Source organism: Zingiber officinale, chromosome 3A, assembly GCF_018446385.1.
Source record: "Zingiber officinale cultivar Zhangliang chromosome 3A, Zo_v1.1, whole genome shotgun sequence".
NCBI lineage: Eukaryota > Viridiplantae > Streptophyta > Magnoliopsida > Zingiberales > Zingiberaceae > Zingiber > Zingiber officinale.
Window position 1 is genome coordinate 159,116,267 of NC_055990.1, and position 20,585 is coordinate 159,136,851.

The 20,585-nt window shown below is 36.7% G+C and overlaps 2 protein-coding genes across 6 annotated transcripts; one reads left to right on the forward strand and one right to left on the reverse strand.

Moving 5' to 3' along the window:
- Positions 1 to 1,173: 1,173 nt before the first annotated feature.
- On the reverse strand, positions 1,174 to 5,590 carry LOC122053048 (probable adenylate kinase 7, mitochondrial). Of its 2 annotated transcripts, none has more exons than XM_042614901.1 (4): positions 5,142 to 5,590; positions 4,567 to 4,707; positions 3,993 to 4,244; positions 1,174 to 1,584 (listed from the first exon to the last, which is right to left on the reverse strand). In XM_042614901.1, exons 1-4 carry the CDS (start codon positions 5,490 to 5,492, stop codon positions 1,432 to 1,434), a joined length of 897 nt encoding a protein of 298 aa, XP_042470835.1. In that variant the 5' UTR covers positions 5,493 to 5,590; the 3' UTR covers positions 1,174 to 1,431. The 2 variants fall into 2 exon arrangements, with proteins under 2 accessions (XP_042470835.1, XP_042470837.1); XM_042614903.1 differs by having other exon boundaries at positions 1,555 to 1,584; positions 3,982 to 4,244.
- Positions 5,591 to 12,693: 7,103 nt separating this feature from the next.
- LOC122053050 (U-box domain-containing protein 45-like) lies at positions 12,694 to 18,887 on the forward strand. 4 transcript variants are annotated; one of them, XM_042614904.1, is made up of 6 exons: positions 12,694 to 12,972; positions 13,275 to 13,350; positions 13,447 to 13,632; positions 14,190 to 14,297; positions 16,488 to 17,680; positions 17,952 to 18,887. In XM_042614904.1, exons 2-6 carry the CDS (start codon positions 13,300 to 13,302, stop codon positions 18,754 to 18,756), a joined length of 2,343 nt encoding a protein of 780 aa, XP_042470838.1. In that variant the 5' UTR covers positions 12,694 to 12,972; positions 13,275 to 13,299; the 3' UTR covers positions 18,757 to 18,887. The 4 variants fall into 4 exon arrangements, with proteins under 4 accessions (XP_042470838.1, XP_042470840.1, XP_042470839.1 ...); XM_042614906.1 differs by having other exon boundaries at positions 12,694 to 12,941; XM_042614908.1 differs by lacking the exon at positions 12,694 to 12,972 and adding an exon at positions 13,007 to 13,077.
- The last annotated feature ends 1,698 nt before the right edge of the window (positions 18,888 to 20,585 follow it).

Sequence of the window (20,585 nt, forward strand, 5' to 3'; positions counted from 1 at the left end):
GGTGAATTGATTATCATATCTTATTCGCCATAAATGTGACGAATTAATTATCATGTCTGCATGCTAAAACAAGCGATCATCATATCTGACTCACAACTCACAAAGCAAAGAAATAGATAAGACAAGATAAAATAAGATTAACTACTATCTAAACTTGTATATTAATGTTCTAAAAATTATATTAGCTCACCATATATTGAACTGTTCTAAGGAGATTCCCTTTTTATTTGAAGAGATACCATATTTAGAAAAATAAAATATATCCAACAAATGGTTGCTAACCGCAGACAATGAAAGGTATATCAATTGATTGATAATGAAATCATTCATCTTTGAAAAATCTTAAGAATCTTCAAAAGGTTTTTGAAATCAAAGGCTGCAAAAATTGACTGTACCACACAAATTTGAATTTCTCTACTTAAGTTAGGGTAGGTGTTGCAGGAAATATATATATATATATAGAAAAATCTGTCCTAAGGTTTTTATCATTTTATCTCTAATCATTAACATTATTAAAAACTATTGAAATTATTAACACTTAATTTTATAAGAGTTAAAGGGATTGTCTTAAGTTTTCATAAGCATAAGTTGTATTCTTAATTTGCATAGTAGATAAATTAAAGAGAAAGTCTATTTTCAAGATTAATTGAATACTGAAATCAAATCAAATCAAATCAACAAATTTTAGAAGGTGTCTTGACCGTATACAATGAACTTATAAATGCTATCTTGCAAAAGCAAAGAAAAGTGCATCCATAATTACATTTGTCGGTGTAATCGTTTTCTCCCCGGCAACTTGTTTGACTTTGAAATTTTGCTATAAAACGGGGAGTCGTACAGATTTGACATCCAACTAATCGATCCATATAGATTTAGTACTTCCAAGAAGATGTGAGTATATTCATCTTTTACCACCACATAAATTTAATACTTCCAATCTATTTTGATGGTCAATAAAAAACCTATCAAAAAAAGAATTTCGTTTGCTGCCCATAAAATGCTTTTCTTTGGTCGACTTAAACTTGTTGCTTTTTTCACAAGAAAAACAAAAAGGAAGAAGAAACTTATTGCTTTTGACTCTTCGGGTTCGTTAAAAAAATGTAATCAGAGGTTTGACAGTCATCTTCTTTTACAGTCATCCATTCCATTCCATTCATCAAACATTGATATTTGTTTATCAGAGAAAAAGATCAAAAAACAACAAAACACTTCTCGATATCATTCGGCCTCAGTGGCATTACTCTTATTACAAAAAAGAAAGGAATGATTCTCCATGGAAGGACTAAAAACCCCGTTAGAGGTCGCATTAGAACACACACATCTAGAAAACTTCTTACGCACCAAAAACAACTCGAAATTTTGCTGATAATACGACGTTCTTGGGGAGAGGAGAAAAATTTTAAAAAATATATATGAGATCTTGTGGCGTCATCAATTGATTCTAGGAAGGCTGGAACTGGCAGTATCCATATGTTGCAGATGCAATGCTGCTAAAAGCCCTTGCCAGGTTTCTCGTGCGCCCCCAGTCACTTGAACTTCCAAAAGCTTCTTTTGCTTCTTGTAGTATTCTTCTAATAGCTTGAACTGTAAAGATGATAAAATATCAAGGTCCTTTTGTATTTTTGAAACAAGATCAAATAGCACTGTTTTCTTATAGAGTATTTGTTACAGTTAATAACGAAACAATGAGTATAAACACTTCAATTTGTTATGGCCGAAGAAATATTTTGGAACCACGCATTAGAAGGCGAGCATAATAGTGAGATCAACTTGGACTTTCATAGCAAACAAATAACAATGACCATAACATTACCAACTGTTGAATCCAAAACCTATTTGAAAGTTAATTCATAGGAAAAATAAAGACAGAATAACTAAGTGTGCTTCTCAAAAGAGGATTTTGATGCAATTAAGGTTGACTGAGAGCAATAACTTACTGACCTACAGCTCATGACAGAACACATAAATCCTACAACTTGATAACGGAACTTCTGAGCTAAAGAAGCATTCCTTGTAGAAATTAGAAGATTAACGACTAAAAAGACACTGTTGGTTTGGAAAGTTTTGTCAAAAAAATGCCGACCAAGATGGAAGAAAAAAGCAGGAGAAAAGAAAGGCAAAAGATTTGGTTGACGAAAACTAGTAAACCACTGCATGGAAAGAGCAGAAAGAAAATGGGAAGCCCACAAACGAGGATGGGCATTCATCCTCTTGACTTTTATCTGGACAGTAAAGTATCCGACTCAAGATTATCAGGATTTAACATGCAAAGTTTAGAAACTACAATAGTATTGAAATTGAACAATATAGACAACTGGGAGCATATCCAGCCAAACATGCCAGATGGTCGAGTATTAATCATCTTATGCTTGCAAGTTATAGCATAAAAAACAGTATGACCAGCATTATGCTTTTATCTACAGCAAATAAAGAGAAGCATAATAATTGGGTGAAGCAAGCAAATCTAAATGAAAGGCATTGAGTAAAATCAGATGAGCATAAAATGTGGACAATATCCATAGCAAGTAATTATCTAACCATTTTACCTAGAATCCAACCCATGATTGGCTCATTCACTAAAATACTATTCAAATACCCACGTATTAGAGTATTTAAAATTTCTCCATATATAATATGTATCGCAAACACATCTACCTATGCAAGATGTACCAGAAGCAAAATTAAGGAAAGCAAGATACACTGCTTCAGTCCTGTTTTGAAGTGAGAAGCCAATCAAATGAACACAAAGGTTTAAACGAGTATAAAACTAGTAAATTGTAGTCATTTTGGCTTGTGCCTTTTTGGTTAATAGGTTAGCTCAATGTCAAGTGAGATAATGACTATCCATATCATAGTGGCACTAATTCTGAGCATGACGATAGGAGCTCAAGCAAAAAGAGCTATCAATGAAAAGAAATAAGGTCCTGTTTACTAGGGAAGATAGAAAGCAGGTAAGATATATATTGGGAGAAGACAGAAAATAGGGAGGGAACAAAAAGTTGGAAAAACAAAAATATTTACTTGGAGACTGAAAATTTTGGGGAGAAAGAAGGCAAGAATATCATTCAAAAAACATTTTAACCTTCTTCATCCTGTTACTACCAGCAGGTGGTTGGCATCATCACCGATGTGTTTACCAATAGGGAACAAGCAGCATTGCTTTGACAGTGCTCGGGCAGCATGCTGTAAATGATTGCAAACATTGTTGTATTAAAAGCTACTTGCAAGAATTGATGAAGAGGGTAGGATAAACTTGATGAAGAGGGATCAATGAGGAAGCAAGAGTTGAAGAGTCGAAGGTAGATGGGTAAATTTTGAGGAGGAACAGAAGAAGGTAAATTTCTTCCTTTCTGGTTAGAATTGGCATTTTACCTTACAACTTTCTGTTGTCTACACTTTTAAGGAAACAACATCTTATAAATGTGTTTTTCCTTCAAACTTACTAGTTTTTCTACTTCCTCTCCAAGTAGACAAGGGGTGAAAGTGTGTCACAGGTTGGATCTGCCATCAAATTCCAACTCGCGTTTTGTTATAACTAAAGAATAAAGCAGATCATTGGTAATATGTACGGCTGAAATTTTGGTAAGAAAATCAGGAGTTAAATGAGGCAGGATGAACCACCAAAATTTATTTTGCTCTAACAGCGAAAGCAAATTTTGTGAATTAATGAAGCTAACCAGTTTTAATGCCATGAATGATGGCTTACTAGACGAAATTTATACATTGGTGGTGACTAGCATAGACTCCTGAATATATAACACATCTTTCGGAAAATTGCAGTTTTAGATATATGGTTTAAGATGATCCATGATACAGAAAGTGGCTGGTACTTGTAGTTTCCTTAATTCAAAATGTTGGAAAAATAGGATGAGAAATTGATAACACAGTTTGGTTCAAAAAATAATAATTTTCAAGAAGTTCCTAGTGATCATAAAATATGATGGAAAATAAATGGATTTTGCCTTCACTTTAAAATCATACTTTGGAACTACCTGCTCAGTATATACATGGATTTTTTCCATGCGTTGATCCTTCATATCTACTGCAAGAGAGGGTTTTAACAGAGCATGACATGTGCATGTGGTCAAGCAAGAATTAGAGCATGTTGATTCAGAGTTGCTTGAGTCAAAGACCTTCCCACAATGTGGACAAATATGATATTCAAAATGTTTCTTCACTAGGCAGTTCTCCGCACATTTCAAGTTCACTACCAAATCAATATCTGCTAATTGATCAAGGATTTCCTGAACATAAAGACAAATAAGATAAATTAGCATTTGCCAAAAAAAAAAAAGAACAAACAAATACATTGACATAGTTCATGAATTCTGTACAAAACCCATCAGATGCCAGATATAATAGTTACACTTAACAATATCTCTTGAAAATACTCAAACAAGTGAAGATGATTAAACAAGAAAATAATGCACTTAGAAGAAGGAAAATTTTGAGATAAACACCCATAGTTAATCAACTGTAAATTCCACGGAAGTATGATTTAACAGAACAAAAATTACAGTACATGGTAAAGCAGGCATAGTAACAATATAGGCTCTAAAAACTCACGGCTTGGATTGTTGTTCGTGGTATGCCGCCAAGAATAAATCCCGATTCACCTCTCTGGCATCGCTCCTCCAGCCTTTTGGACAACAAGCCAAATATTATTTCCTCAGGCACCAATCTCCCACTGTTCACATCATTCGAAATCTGCAGCGCCACCAAAAAAACAATTTGCATATGTTTCTGTAGATAAGCAATCCAACTAAAATTCAGCGACGGTTTTGACACAAACTAAAAATTTAAAACTAAGTTACAACTTGGGTGTAAAGTCCAAGCGACCCTAAAATCCAAAACCCCTAAAAGAAGTGCAGGAGTAACGGCAATTAGCAAATGACTATAGTACCCTTAAGGCACAAGAAAGGGAACGAACTAAATCGTGGCCGCCACTTCGCAGGTAGCTCTTGACCCCGATTCCCACACCGGAGGAAAAAGCCCATGAATTCAAGGGGGAAATCAAGAAATAAATTGAGATCGGAACCAAACAACAACCTTTTTCGATTCCAAGGAAGGGAGGAAATCATTGAAATTTCAAGATTCGAAATCCGATAAGTCTGGAGGTGAAATCAAGAAAAAGGAGAGACCTTCTTGTAGAGGGAGGAATTGGGATTGAGCTCCTTGCGTACGAGAGATCCCATGGAGATGTAGGGGACGTCGAGGAGCTCCGCCACGCGCATGGAAAGCACATGCCTCTGCGCCACGTCGGGGCTGCCCATGAACACCCACTGCACACTTCTCGCCTTCCTCTCCCCCCATACTTCCTCCACCGCCGAGGCGCGCTGGCTATAAACGTGCTTCTCCTCCACCTCCTCCCACTCGGTCCAGTAGTCTACCTCGGCCAGAGCGGCGGAGGCGAAGGAACGGAGGGACGTAGCCATCCGCCGGGAGAAGGATCGGCAGGAAATGGAGGTCAATAGGTTGTGGATAGCAGCCATGGCCGCGACGGGGAGGATTCGTTCTCTTCGCGGAGTTCGTCAAGCTCTTGGAGGCGAAAATGACGCTCGGCTAAGGGTTTAGAGCATCTTGTATATATTCCATCAATATTTTACCCAAAAAAAAACACTTACATTTATTTTTTTATTAAAAAAAAAGGAGAAAATTCTGTTTTACACGGGAGGGTTTAATGAAGTTTCAACATGATCATAGGCTTTGCTATTTATTCAACATACACTCTCGGCCAAGGGCCACTTTTAAATTTTCAGATATTTAAGAATCAAATCTTAATCTTAATGAATTAATGGATGAATAATTTTTCTTGAGAGCAGAGGATCCATCTAAGTACGGACCAAAAAATCTTGTTTGATTTTTTTTAATGTTCGTTTGCTATAAATACTGCTTGATTTATTCTAATGCTATAGAAATCTTTTATAGGATGAATAAATAGATTAATGATTTCTGATGCTAATTAAAAAATAAAAAAAATCATGATAAACAAGAGCAAGTAGTTACACAAGAAAGAATATTACAAGCGTATGTGAAAAAGTGGACAATTTCAGAGAAAACTAAACACAATGAATCTAATGGCGAGAAGGAAGAACTAGTGGTTTCACAAGTAAAGATATGAGCGATCAATCTGAACGTGTGAAATTAAAATTTAGAAATATCCCCCTAGTTAAAGGTAAATTTGTATTTTCAATTTTACCAATGTAAAATTATAGTCATGTGCATAGCAAATAAGCCATTTCATAACCTCAGGAAGGGTATTTTGAAGTAATATTTCAAAACATAGAGACATTTTGATAACGTTAGAAGTTTATGGTATTTTAAAAAGTAGCCAAAAGCTAGTAGTATTTTAACAATACTGAAAAGCTATGTGACATTTTAAAAAATTGCAAAACTTGGAGCTTATAGAAGTAGCAAAAATCATAAACTCTGCAAAAACCTAAATCCGCCACCCTATCAGTCTTCCCACAACTACTCTACACTATTGAGAATGAGTAAATTAAGAAACTAAAGTTAGTCGAAAAGTAGCAAAATTTTTAGTCATTTTAAAAAGCAACAAACTTGAGGGACATTTTTAAAAGTTTATCTAAGTAAGATTTAATAAATGTGTCATTGCATATTCAACACCCGAAGCAATAGTCACGAGGTAGGATATCTTTTCCATTTCTTAGACATTTAAGATCGTGCTTTAATCTCGGCGAATTAAAGAATAATTTTTTTAAAATAGACATCTAAAAATGTTGATCTGATAGGTCGTTAGAGGTGTAATCGAGTCGAGTCGAACTCTTTGATGTTTAAATTTAACTCGTTTATAATCGAGCCGAGTTCGAATTTTATTTAACGAATATATTCATGGCTCACGAGCTTATTCGAGCATTTATCGAGTCTAAACAAACTTAATAAATATAAATTATAAATTTAAATATTTATTAAAAATTAAATTATATATTTTAAAAAAATATAATATTCTTGTTAAAATTTATAATTTTATTCTAACTAGTGTGATCGTGCACACGCAACGTGTGTAATATAATAATATATAAATTATTTGGGTCTTTGAAAATCTGAATTGTTTCGATTTTCTAGTGTCTCCTTCAAAACCAAGAATTAATCATTTGGATAAGATTAATAGTGCAATAATGCAAGGATGACGTTAGAGAATCCCAGTAATAAACTATTGTAATGGGTTCCCTATGCAAAAAATTATTTTAATTTAATATTATACTTATCTTAGTAAAAAAAACTAAGAAAAATATATTTTTTAACATCATCGGCCTAAAATATTTATAGAAGTTTCTTTGATCATAGTGTTGTCAATTCTAAGATGTGGGACTAAAGAGAACTATATTTTTTTTATATAAAACAATCAGAGAAAATTACTAATAAACCTTGGAATTATTTTTAGTATGAATAGAAAAAAGGACAGTAACGTAAATTCATTTTAGGCTTCACCAAAGTTAGTTAGTAAAGAGGGAAGATTTTTAATAAAATAGTAAGATAAATAAATTTAATATATTTGTCTATGTTTTTCATATGTATAGTGTAAAATCTATAAATTCAATATCAAAACTATTATTTTTTTATTTAAAAGTTGATTTATAAGCTTAACGAACATGTTCACGGGCTAACGAACCGAATATTGTAAAGCTTGAGTTTGGTTTGTTTATCTTAACGAGTCTCATTAAACAAGCTCAAACGAATTTTTATCGAATCGAGCTTCGAATAGCTCACGATCGACTTGGCTCATTTATACCCCTATAGGTCGTCCACTACGAGTACTTCCTAATTATTATAATGAGTCTTAAAATTTTTATGAAATTGGATTGACCATTCTATGATTAATCGATGACATAAGTTACGAACACTAACAATAATATTTAAGATATTTTGCCACAATTTTATAAAAGTAAAATATGACATTCTAAGCTATTAGTAAAAAAAATTATAATTTATTCCTTATTTTCAGTGATAAGATATTAAAATGATTATTGATTGATTTTTTTTTATGAGTTTGAATTTGAGTTAAAGTTACTTGAGTTTGAGTTTGGTTCATTTAGATGTTATGAACTCTCAATTAAAATTTGTTTAATTGTTTGAAATTTTTATATTTAAAATTTATTTGTTGATTATTTAATCGAATAATATAAATTAACATATTAATAAGAGTTTTATTTATGAACGTTATTCACTAATATTTTTCACGAATATTAACGAGTTGAATATATTTGTATTCTAAAAAAAATTCATTTAGTTTAACTAATTATTTTAGTTTGTTTAATAATTGATCTGATGTGTATTGAACGAATATAAATAAATTTTTACTAAATCAAACATTAAATTAATTATCGAGAACGTTTAATTTTTTTTACCATCCTAATTTTCTTTGGAATGTAAATTTCAAATTCAAAACTAAACCAATATAATTTATGATCCTGCTTGAGACTCGATGTTGATTAGTTAATGATTAATTATTACATCCTGCTCGATTAGTCAAGAACTTGTAAAACTAGCTCTGACAAGTAAGTTGAACTATATCGCTCAGCTTATTAATCATCCGAGTGGACCTTCATCTTTCCCTGATCTTGACTTTGACTCCTTTTCTAGATTGACTTCTTGATGCACATGACGCCTTCAGTAGATTGCTACGTCAATTTAGAAATTCAAATATTTAAAATTTAATTTTGATCAGTTGAAAATCCAGTGATATTAAAAATATATACATATAATAAAATATATTCATTAACAACTCAAGATTTATAATGTTCATGTGAAAAAAAATAAATCTCACCCCGGGCCAGATTTGATCAGTTGAGTTTGTTACTACTGCTAGACATTAGCCGTGTGAGACTGCTGGTAGCGGATTATACCTTATAGTTTCCTTTAACTATAATATGAAAAAAAATCTCAAAAGATTCAAATAATCTCAAACTCCCTAAAGATAAATTAGGAAGAGTTTCTATGATTAAACATATCATAATACACAAAATATATTATGTAAATTAAGATGTTTAATACAAGTAATATTTATGAATTGAATTGTAAAAGTGCGACTTTTTGTTAAGTAGTTACCAAGTATAAAATCTTGATCAAGCATTAATTTGGACTTTCTGAACAAAAACAAAGCATTAAAAGACATTTATTTAATCGACCTCATACTTCTTATATAAATTACCATAAAATTTAAAATATAATTAACTTCGTCAAATTTATAAATAGTCAGGCAAAGTTATTTTTAAACTTATAAAATAAATACTTTTTTCAAATACTTATTTGTTTTTAAAAATACATGTTTGTATATGGAAATGCAATATTTATATTAAAATATATTTAAACTTTTCTTAATTAATATTATTCACAGAGATTTTATTATTATCACTGTTTTAATTCAGTAGAATAATAACTAAATAATAAGGCCGGTTTTGGCTAACAAAAGCAATTCCAAATTAGTTGATTACTTGAGGTTCCATTATTCTTAAATATTAATAGTAGATAATGCACCAATAACATTAACTTTAGAAATAAAGATACTCATTAATTAATAATATAATTAATACATTCAAATTTAATAGTTAATCACTAAGCAACAACATTTATTTTTAACCAGGAACTAGCAAATAAATACTTTAAAATGTTCGAACTATTGGTTTGCTTCCATCTTTCCTAGCAAGAATCAACACTAAAATAGTAAAATCTATAGATTTAATATTTTTAATTTTCATTCATTAAAATAATTTGGGTGGCACCAAATGTTGCCTAACTCCTAGGTCTTCCATGTGACACATCCAATTAATTTCAATTTTTTTTCTTTAAATCATAATTTTAATTGCAACAATACCACACTCATGTGATGAATGCTCATTTGGGATGAGTATAATCATATTTACTTCAATATGATGAATGCAACTTTGCCCCTGTGACAATGGCGTAGTGGCATTACACTTTCTCAAGAAAACTTCCATAAATTAGCGTAAACTAGATATCTGAGATATGTCAATTAAAATAATAATTAAAAATAGAATGGATGTTAAAGACAAAATTGTTAAAACAAAAATATAGATACATTACATTAACTATTTTGTAGTACCGATCTCAAATGCTATGCATCCACTATTTACGCTACGCCCTTAGGACAATAAATTTGTTTAAACAATTGGTAAGTTATGCTTTACTTAATTATTTGGTAAGTTAACTAATACTAGAAATTAACATATCAATTTCTAAAACTTCAATTTTTTTTTCAAAAATGTTTAGTTGATTTCCTAATCTTGTTATTAAATTACAGATGATAAAAACAAAAACTAATTAGAATCACAATGTTAATGGGTCAATTTAATTAATCATACTTAAGCTACTAATCTCCCACAGCCACAGACAAAGAGCACCTTTATTGAGGATACAAATTCGGATCACGGACCCCACATCCAAAGTGGACGGTCGAGATTGAGCGTCCATGAAATTCTTTATCTTACAAAAACATAAGCCCGCGTTGCAATTGGTCAATCTCCACTGGGCCGCTCTTGATTTTGCAATCGCGTGGGGGGTATAACGGTTGGTGAAATGTTAAATGATGCGGCGATATAGGGAGATCTATCTGGTGCGAGGTCAATTGTCAAGGTAGAGGTTAAAGTTAAGATGATTAATGTCAAGGTGTTAAGAATCAAACGGAGGACGATTGCAATGGCCGATCAAGATAGTCGGTGTCCGACCATCGAAAGACATATCCGAGCGGACCATCCATCCAGCTCAGGATAATTGGATAAGATAATCGAACGCTCAATGTGAAGTAACATGACGCCAAGGAGACCGGAGAACTTGTCCGAATGGAGAGGTCACACTACTACATAGTAAGGGGTATCAATTCGGATAGGTCGGGTCGGATTAGGTCGGATTGAGTTTTTTTTTTTAACCCAACTCGAACCCGATCCGAACCCAAGTTCAACCCAAAACACCTAAACCCGAACTCGAACCTGACCAACCCGATCAACCCGAACCCAACCCATATAACCCGAAAATCCGATTCAAACCGACTTTTTAGGTTATTTTCCCTATAATTCTTAACTTTTATCTCAATACTTCATCATTATCATACAAACATGATATTAATATACATAAAAACATCTAAATTTTTAAAATAAAATTTTATTTAATCCAAAAAAAACCCACAAACCCCTATATTTAAGTCAACCCGGGTCAACCTGGATCAACCCGAACCCGACCCAATCCAACCCGAAAATTTTTAACTCTCCAACCCTCCAACCTAAACCTGACCCGAACCCGAAAATACCCAACTCGAACCTGATTTTTTCCAGGTCAACTCGGATTGGATCGTCGGGTCGGATTCATTCTTGACACCCCTATACACAGTCACTATAGAGAAGGGTAGCTGAGGCCGACAAAACAGAGAAGTTATAGTTGAGCGGCTACCCGATTCGGTCAAGCAGCGGGACATAGCTATCGACAGAGAGAAGGAGTCCCGGCCAAGCGGCTACCTCGCTCGGCTAAGCAGTAGGACCATTGTCGTATTTCTCGATATCCTTTTGGGAGATAGTGTCGTTAACACGAGGCATGATCGATAGACGGATCATACGACAAAAACTTCTACTCTCTTGTTAGGGATATACATGTCTTGTTAAGATATGATGTCAAAGATACTTTTCTAATAGGTCCCTTCATAGAACATATTGGAGAAACGTGTCCATGGCCGAGGAGTGTGCACGTCACTTATCAAAGTTTTATATAAAGAGGGTCCATCACTAATGGAGGTACATGTTATTTACTGTTTGCGCTAGAGTTACAGTTGCTCCACTTTCTTCCACTATTCAGATGATTAACTTAAACATGAAAGGGCCAATACCAAAAATTCCTTCCCTACTTCAATACTAACGTTATTTATTTTACCGAACGAAATAAGATCTGCAACTGATCAATGAAACTGCTACATCCAACTTTCTACCTTTCTACAATTCTACTTTTTGGATAGGATCATCAAAAATGAAAATTCATGTTTTTTTTTATCACGCTATCGAGAACCGTCCGATATAAGGCAGCATACGGCCGGTGAAATCCCCGCCAAAACAGGCGACGAGGCGCAAGCCACGTGGCGGACTGAAGGAACCGATCGCCGCCGACAGCGTAATCTACGGGTCTCCAACCCCATGGATTTGATATAAAACCGAATTTCCATTAATACCACTACATTTTATTAAAATATACGTAATACCATATTAATCACCTCGTATTATAGTGATCTTTAGGGGTACTTTCGTGCCTAGAAAACGACAATTAGGTCAGCGAGTTTAGTACAGGGAGACATGTGGAGTTAATAAATGATTAAATCCAACCGACAATTGTAAATTATGTTTTGAAATTGGTTGATCCATGCGATCCTGGCCGTCCGTTTCTCGGACCCCATCGCTATGATTAATACAAGCAACAGTCGACGGTCTGGATGAGTCAAGATAAAAAGGACCTATTTCAACGCACCCACCACATGGCCTGCCATGTAGGGCAAGTAGGCCCGTTCGTTGACCTAATGGGAGTGCAGGTAAGAAGATGGTAGCAAGTGTTGACGTCAATAACAATTGTAGTATTGAAGTGAAGAGACATGATGGGAGTTTAATTTTGTTTGATAATGTTTAGTGTACAATTTGATTCCATTAGCACTGTTAATCACTGGAGATTAGTTATTAATTATATATCAGAGTGAGAGAGGACATGGGGAATGAATGGCTGATGGAATCTCTCTCGCTTTGTGCTTACTCTTCTCTCGATCGCTCGATTCTCGCTTCCTTCTCGCAACGAGCGCCCTTTGTTTTTTTTTTAACTAGCTCGTTCCTCGAAATCCTTTTCCTAACGAGGGAGGTGGAGGAGATGAGATCTCGATCTTGTCATGTAATGCGCGACTTCATCTGAATCGACTGCATGCTCCGGCGCTGGTGATGGTGATTGGGACATTTTGTTTTTTTTTTGTAGGTGGGTCTGTGATTGACAAGCCGGAAAATTATCTGTATACTTGGGGATTTTGAGCTTGGCGTTCTTTCCGTTGATGATGGGAGGACCCGAGCTCCTGCTCTCCGGGTTTCTCATACTGAAAAAAAAAAGTCTTTTTGATTTTGGATCTGTAATTGTACCTTATAGGTTTTGAACTTATATGATATAGATGTTAAAAAACGAAAACTTGGTGGAAGTTAGTTTTTGAGGGATTTGGATTTTAGTTTGCGATGAGAGTTTTGATTTTGTTGTATTTATTGTTACTTTCTATTTCCTGGTTACAGTTGATTCATCTTTTCGGTGAGAGTGATGGACGCGGCTGAGTTGGAAGGGCGCATGTTCATAGCTGGTGATCCAAAGGTATTGTCGTCAAGAAGAAAGATTTGCTTGAGAAGACGTTTTGATGTTTAGAATGATTGGAATATGAAACTAAGTCGTCTTTTTTTGTATGAACAGGTACATGGGGATATGTTTAGAGTGCTCCATGCATTTATTAGTAAGGTAATGGAGATATTTCCCTTTATAGAAGCTGCAAGACCCAGAAGTAAGTCTGGCATACAGGCACTATGCTCTTTGCATGTTGCTCTTGACAAAGCCAAAAGTCTTCTTCAGCATTGCTCTGAGTGTAGTAAGCTTTACTTGGTAATTTTCTTTTCCACAATTTTTCCTTGAATCTATTGAATTCAATCTCACTGAATGTCATCAGCATAAATTGTTTGTAAACTCCTAATTACTAGCAAAAAATTGCTTAGTTTGTCTCGGGAATGAAATATTATTACTTAATTATGTTGTAAAATTAACACTCCTTGAAGATTTTTTAACGATCTCTGATTCCTTTCATTTACCCATCAATTTAAGCAGCATAAAAATTGGTTCAATTTGCATACCTATAATAGGTTGCATATATGGAACTCTCATCCTTTCATGCTACTTACCTATTTTATTCTAATCAATTACTTTTATATGATAAATGAATGTTCTTCTGCAATCCTTCGCTTTGTTCATGCTCTTTTTATGGTTGCTCAAAATGAGCTTTTTTTGCCAGCCAAAAAATTACTTTCTATAAAATTGAAACAGAAGTGCCATCTTGAACATCTCTCTGGAAATGCATTATCTTCATGGAGTTACTACATATTGGATGTGCCTTATCAGGTTAATCAGCTAGATATTGTTTTAGCACATTTGTGTTGATTCCATAGGCAATTACTGGAGAATCAATTATAGTAAAGTTTGAAAAGGCCAAATGTGCACTTGGAGAAAGTCTGAGACGAGTTGAAGAAATTGTGCCAGAGCCTATTAATTGTCAGGTATGCTCCTACCATGTTTGCATGTAAATATTTGAAGTCTGTTAGCATTGCCAAAATATTTAAATCATATATTATTTCTATAGCTACATACATAAGTGCTCTTTCACCATGTTTCCTACAAGGAAGTCGAAGTAACATGAAGACTGGAGAGAAGTGGAGGAGGGGAAAGAAATATTGAGGGAAAGAAGGAAATTGATCCCTCATCTATTTTCCTTGGAGGGATGGAAATTATGATCCATTTCCCTTTATTTTCTTCGTTGGAAAGAAAAAAGGATTCAGACTTTGTGAAACTAATTTTTCATAAAATCATTTAAAAAAATAAAATAAAATGAAGAAAAAAATAATTTTGAAAATTTCCTTATTAGAAACATTCTACCCAATAGGTCATAGGTGCTTCCAATTTGAAAACAATCCTGAACTCTAGATTTTAAATATGAAGCCTCTGAAGTTTGACGTCATTTATGCAACTCTTTACTGGAAATATGCAATTCAGTTTGAGCTAGGGATTCTGAAGAAATTAATTCATCATACACTGGAGATTATTTGTATGCTTAAAATAATTTTAGTTCAATTTTAAATATTATTCTAAATAAGTTGGAGAATAGTTAAGATTGCTTCCATCACCTTTTGAATTCTTATGGTTGCTCTATTCTCTCGCCTTCGTTTCCTCTATGCTCACTTAGTGTTATATGATATGCCCCATTTTGAATTGCTAGCATTTCTCTTGTCTCTTTCTTGTTGTCCCATTTTATTGTCGGTCTTAATGTAACACATATAGATCCATTAATACTAGAACTCACAGCCCATTTCTCCACGGTACAAAAATATACATGCCCATATCTACAAACACATAAAGTAATATAAAATATTGTCTAAGTGCTGTATTTGATACTTTTGACTGCTATAAATTATTGTGGTTTTTTTACCATTTACCTATCATAGGTCAGGATTGTTGGATCGTGAAGAACGCTAGAGGGGGGCAGGTGAATAGCGATCGGTAAAAATCGAGAATTAAATCGAGTACGTAGCGGAAAGATAACAATAAAAACAATGCTAACAAATCAAGTTTTATTTGGTTCGGAGCCTTCATCGACTCATACTTCAAGGCCTGCACTCGTCGAGTGCTTTTGTTGGGCAATCCATTAAGAATTTGCAAATCTTTACAAGAGGAATACAATGAATGTATAATTTAAGTGCAAAAATAAACAAGTATACCAACAACTTCTTAGAGATCTAGAAGGTCGTGCTTTCAATTGTTAGAGTCGCGTCACTCTGTTGTTGGAGTTGTGTTGCTCGATCGTCGGAGCAGCGTCACTCGACCGTTGGAGTTGTGTTGTGTGCTCCTGGTGGAAGGCTGCTTATATAGGCAGTTCCGAGCACCTGGACCATTATGTTGGCCAACCAATCAGCACGCTCCAAGCTGGCGAGCAGATAAGCCTTGGGCATTCCAAGCGCTCGGACCAGTTCTGGGCGCCCAGACCTGACTTTTTCAGCAACTCATTTTCATGCAAGAAAATGTTAGTCCGAGACAATAAAATTTTTATTACCCTACAAAACAAAGTTAGCACAATATAACAAATAGAGTAGTAATTAGATTCTGTCTCCTCGAGACCAGAATCTAGTCAAGATCTCAACTTAGATTTCCGAAATGGATCTAAGTTGGATCGACGCCTACTATTCCCTCAAACAGGGAATGCATCCTCACCAAGTCACTCTCCTCCAGTGACTTACCTTAACTTACCGCTTTGCCAGACATCCGGTCAGCCCGTCAACCTGTCTGGACTTCGTGCCAGCTATCCGGTTGGCCCGTTGACCTAGCTGGACTTCGTGCCAGATATTCAGTTAGCGTGTCGACCTATCTGGACTTCGTACCAGCTATCCGGTCAGTCTGTCGACCTAGCTGGATTTCTTGCTAGATATTTGGTCAGCCCGTCGATCTATCTGGACTTCTCCTGCACACTTAGTTACATCATTAGATCATAACAAACCTAACTTAACTTACTCTGTCATTCATCAAAACCTGAGTTCGACTGTTAGTGCAACCTGCACCAACAAGGATTATTCCGTTGAGCATTAGAAAATTGATATCAGTCCAACACACACAAAATTAGACAACTATTCAATTTATGCATTTTACTTGTCTATGATAAATTTTCCCCAAAGGTTCTATTTTTCATTTTCTCATGTCAGATCATAGAAATTATTGGTGGGCTGGAAGAAGCTGTGTTTGAGCTTGATCAGTCAGAGAAGCTGGCTGGTGATGAAATCATATCATTGCTTCAGAAAGACAGTAAACTGAAGAGCAATTCAAGCAATAGCAAAGAGCTTGAGATTTTCCACCAAGCTGCTTTAAGGCTCGGGATTACTTCTTCTCGAGCAGCACTGACTGAAAGGAGATCTCTGAAGAAACTCATGGAGAGAGCTCGCGCTCAGGATGACAAACGGAAGGAATCTATTGTATCTTACTTGCATCACCTCATGAGAAAGTACTCAAATATTTTCAGAAGTGAGTATGCTGATGATACTGACTCTCAGGGATCAACTCCGCGCTCCCCTCCCATATTGGGGTTTGAAGAGGTGTCTAGTCCACATCGGAACAGCTACACATTTGATAGGAACAGTCAGATGTTTGATAGACATCTATCTAAGTTGCGCTCTTTCAACTTCAAACAAAATGGAAGGTCTGGAAATATGCCAATCCCTCCTGAAGAATTCATATGCCCCATTTCCTTGCAGCTCATGTTTGATCCTGCCATTATTTCATCTGGACAGACCTATGAGCGTATTTGCATTGAGAAATGGTTCAATGATGGCCATAGTACCTGTCCGAAAACGCAGCAGCAGCTATCTCATTTATGTTTAACTCCAAACTACTGTGTTAAAGGCTTGATTGCAAGTTGGTGTGAGCAGAATGGATTTCCCATTCCTAATGGCCCCCCCGAGTCCTTGGATTTTAACTATTGGAGATTGAGTCTCTCTCAATGTGAAGCCATGGATTCAAGTTCCTTTCTTGGCATAAATTCTTGTAAATCGAAAAGTATTAGTGTTTCTGATTGTGATGGCAGTAGCATCCCAGAGGAGACCAAGGAGAATGATTCTGAAATTTTAAACCACTATCAGGACTGTGGAGCAGATGAGCTTGGCAAATGCCGAAGTGTACTAGCATCACTTGGTGAGGTTAAAAATGCACAGAAGCAACTTAGAGTAGTGGAACAGATAAGGTATTTGCTGAAGGAGGATGAAGAAGCTAGGATCTTCATGGGTGCTAATGGAGCTGCGGAGTTGCTCATCCAGTTTCTCAGAACGTCCATATACAATGGTGATCAAAAGGCTCAAGAAGCTGGTGCCATGGCCCTTTTCAACCTTGCAGTCAACAACAATAGGTACAAAAGTCTAATGCTTTTTTTCCTACTATTCTATTTATTGGCGCAACGGTAAAGTTGTTGTCATGTGACCAAAAGGTAACGGGTTCGAATCCTGGAAACAGTTCGAATCCTGGAAACAGTCTCTTGCAAAAAGCAGGGTAAGGCTGCGTACAATGGATCCTTCTCCGGGACCCCGCATGACGGGAGCTTCGTGCACCGGGCTGCCTTTTTGTGGTCACGTATATTTGCTGATTAGTTTCAAGCACTTACATTTCTCCTCTTCTATTAGGAACAAGGAAATGCTCATAGAAGCTGGCTTGATACCCTTGCTAGTGGAAATGATCTCAAATTCTGGAACGTACCAATGTGTAGCGGCACTCTACCTCAACCTTTCATGTCTTAACGAGGCCAAGCCCCTTATTTGCTCAAGTAAAGCTGTTCCATTCCTCATTCAGCTTTTACAAGATTACGAAAATGCCGGGAGCACCTGCAAGTATGATGCACTCTACGCGCTGTATAATCTTTCCACTCATCCACCCAACATCACCATCCTCATATCATCAGGCATCATCACCAGCCTCCTTCCGCTCCTCGGATTGCCTTCTGCACCTGAAGGCATAATGTGGACCGAGAAGGCTCTTGCAGTCTTGATAAATTTAGCATCGAGCCAGGCAGGAAGGAGAGAAATTATTTCCGATCCAGGAATCTTTTCCAGCCTTGCTGGAGTCTTGGACTTTGGTGAGCCCTTCGAGCAAGAGCAGGTTGTGTCGTGCCTGTTGATCCTGTGCAGTGGTAACGAGAAATGCAGTCAAATGGTCTTGCAAGAAGGGGTGATACCCTCCCTAGTTTCGATATCGGTGAATGGGACAGCAAAAGGTAGAGAGAAGGCTGAGAGGTTATTGAAACTCTTCAGAGACCAGCGGCAGCAAGAGCCACCTACCCTCAAGCAGCAACATCAGCCGACGATAGATGGCAACAGTGGAATTCAAGCGGCCATTGAAACCAAGAAATTCTGTAAATCAAGATCAAAGAAGCTTGGAAGGACACTGAGTTCTATCTGGAAGAAGAAGAGTTTTTCGATATATCAATGCTAGTGTCATTGGTCAGTCCCAATCATGTAAATTTATGTCAGGCATTTTCTTTGTTTTATTTGTTGAAATTTCTAATCTTTTCAATCAAGGGGAGTTGGCATTTTCCCTTTGCCTCCCTGAATGGAAAAGATGTACAGGCTCTCTGTTAGTGTGTATCAGCTTTCTCAGCTGCCTTCTGTTAGCAGTTGAAAAAGAAAAAGAAAAAGAAATAATTGTAATTTCAAATGGAAAAAAACAAAGCAGTAGACGCAGATTAAAATATAATTACAGGTGAATTAAAATGTGGCTAAATAATTTTAAGCCCCATGTGTTTTCTATCATGCTATAGTTTACCCTTCTATATTTAAAAAACAACCCTTGATCTTTTTGACCTCAAGTCAAAATGTAAACAAAAGTAACGATCACAATAACCTTGAAAAAGAATTTCAAGAATAAAGAAAATAAATTCTAATTCTAAAGGTAAATTTGACCTCAAGTCAAAATGTAAACAAAAGTAACGATCACAATAACCTTGAAAAAGAATTTCAAGAATAAAGAACATAAATTCTAATTCTAAAGGTTGAAAATTTACGTGTGTGTTGATCTAAACCCTAATTCTTAACGTCAAAAAAATTGATAATGATCAAAATAATCTATTACTTTTGATATTGTCCGAAGTTGAAAAGAGGACTAGTTGGTAATGTGGTTCTGGTGTTAACTAGAAGAAGACTCTGCACTGTCCTGTAAAATCATGAGCGTTAGTGTCGGGCCAAGGAAGGGGTCCCAGGTGTTGACTTTCCGACGCTCAAGTCAGTCTTCGGTTCGAGAGGAAAGAATAGTAGCAGTGAACAACAACAAAGAGCATGTAGAATAACGAATGATCCTGTCTAGAAGCTAAGAAGATGAACCTGCCGGTGTGACGTGTCTGGAAGGTTGACCGCATCCCCATGACCCGGTTGATGATCTGTCCGCTGCGTTGACCAGGTCGTCTGAAGTCCTCCTCCGGTCAACTGTACCTGTATCCAGCGACCGGGTTCCCCCGATCTCTGGTACCTCGGTGCTCGAGGCGAATCCCACAAATGTATGAGTATCCAGATAATAACAGAACAGAATAATTAACTAAATGCAGAAAAGGTACGAGAACGTACCCTGGCCCAGGGGGGCACCCTCGGATGGATGGATGAGCTGGTCATGGTGCTGACCGAGTCGTCGTGGCCCCAACAATGGGATGGGTGGGGACCCGCTGATAAGCCGAATCTGATGGTGGCGATACACAATGGCTCATAGGCCGATACGCAGCACGCAGGCCGGATAACAATAATGGTACGAAGAATGAAGTACAACGGCACGATGGCCGGATCCACATCGGCTCACAAGCCGAACATAATCTTGGCGCGAAGGCCTGAATACGCAAACCTGAGCCCATCGTATGACGGCTACTTGTAGGGTGATGACGGCTGCCCGGAGGTGTCGGTGGCTGCGGCAGGAGCTGCCGGAGGTGACGGCGCTAGATGCCGGAGGCGCTGGCTGCCGCAGGCACTGTGGCGCTGCTAGAAGAAATGTCACTGTCCGCTGGGGGCCTCGGCAGTGGCATCCGTAGCCGCCAGAAGCGGCGTGAGGCAGCGGTGATGGCCGCCGGGGGCGGCAGCACCCGCCGGAGGTAGTAGCGCCTGCCAAAGGCAGCGGCAGTGGCTGCGGGAGAAGGTGGCAGCGGGCGGGAAAGGAGGCGGCGACGACCGCAGGAGGAGGCGAACTGCCGGAGGCGGTGTCCACTAAGGGCGGCGCTGGTTGTGCTCTGAGGCGCTGTCGGCGTGGAGAAGAGACACGGGGACGAGGAGAACCGGAGGTTCGGC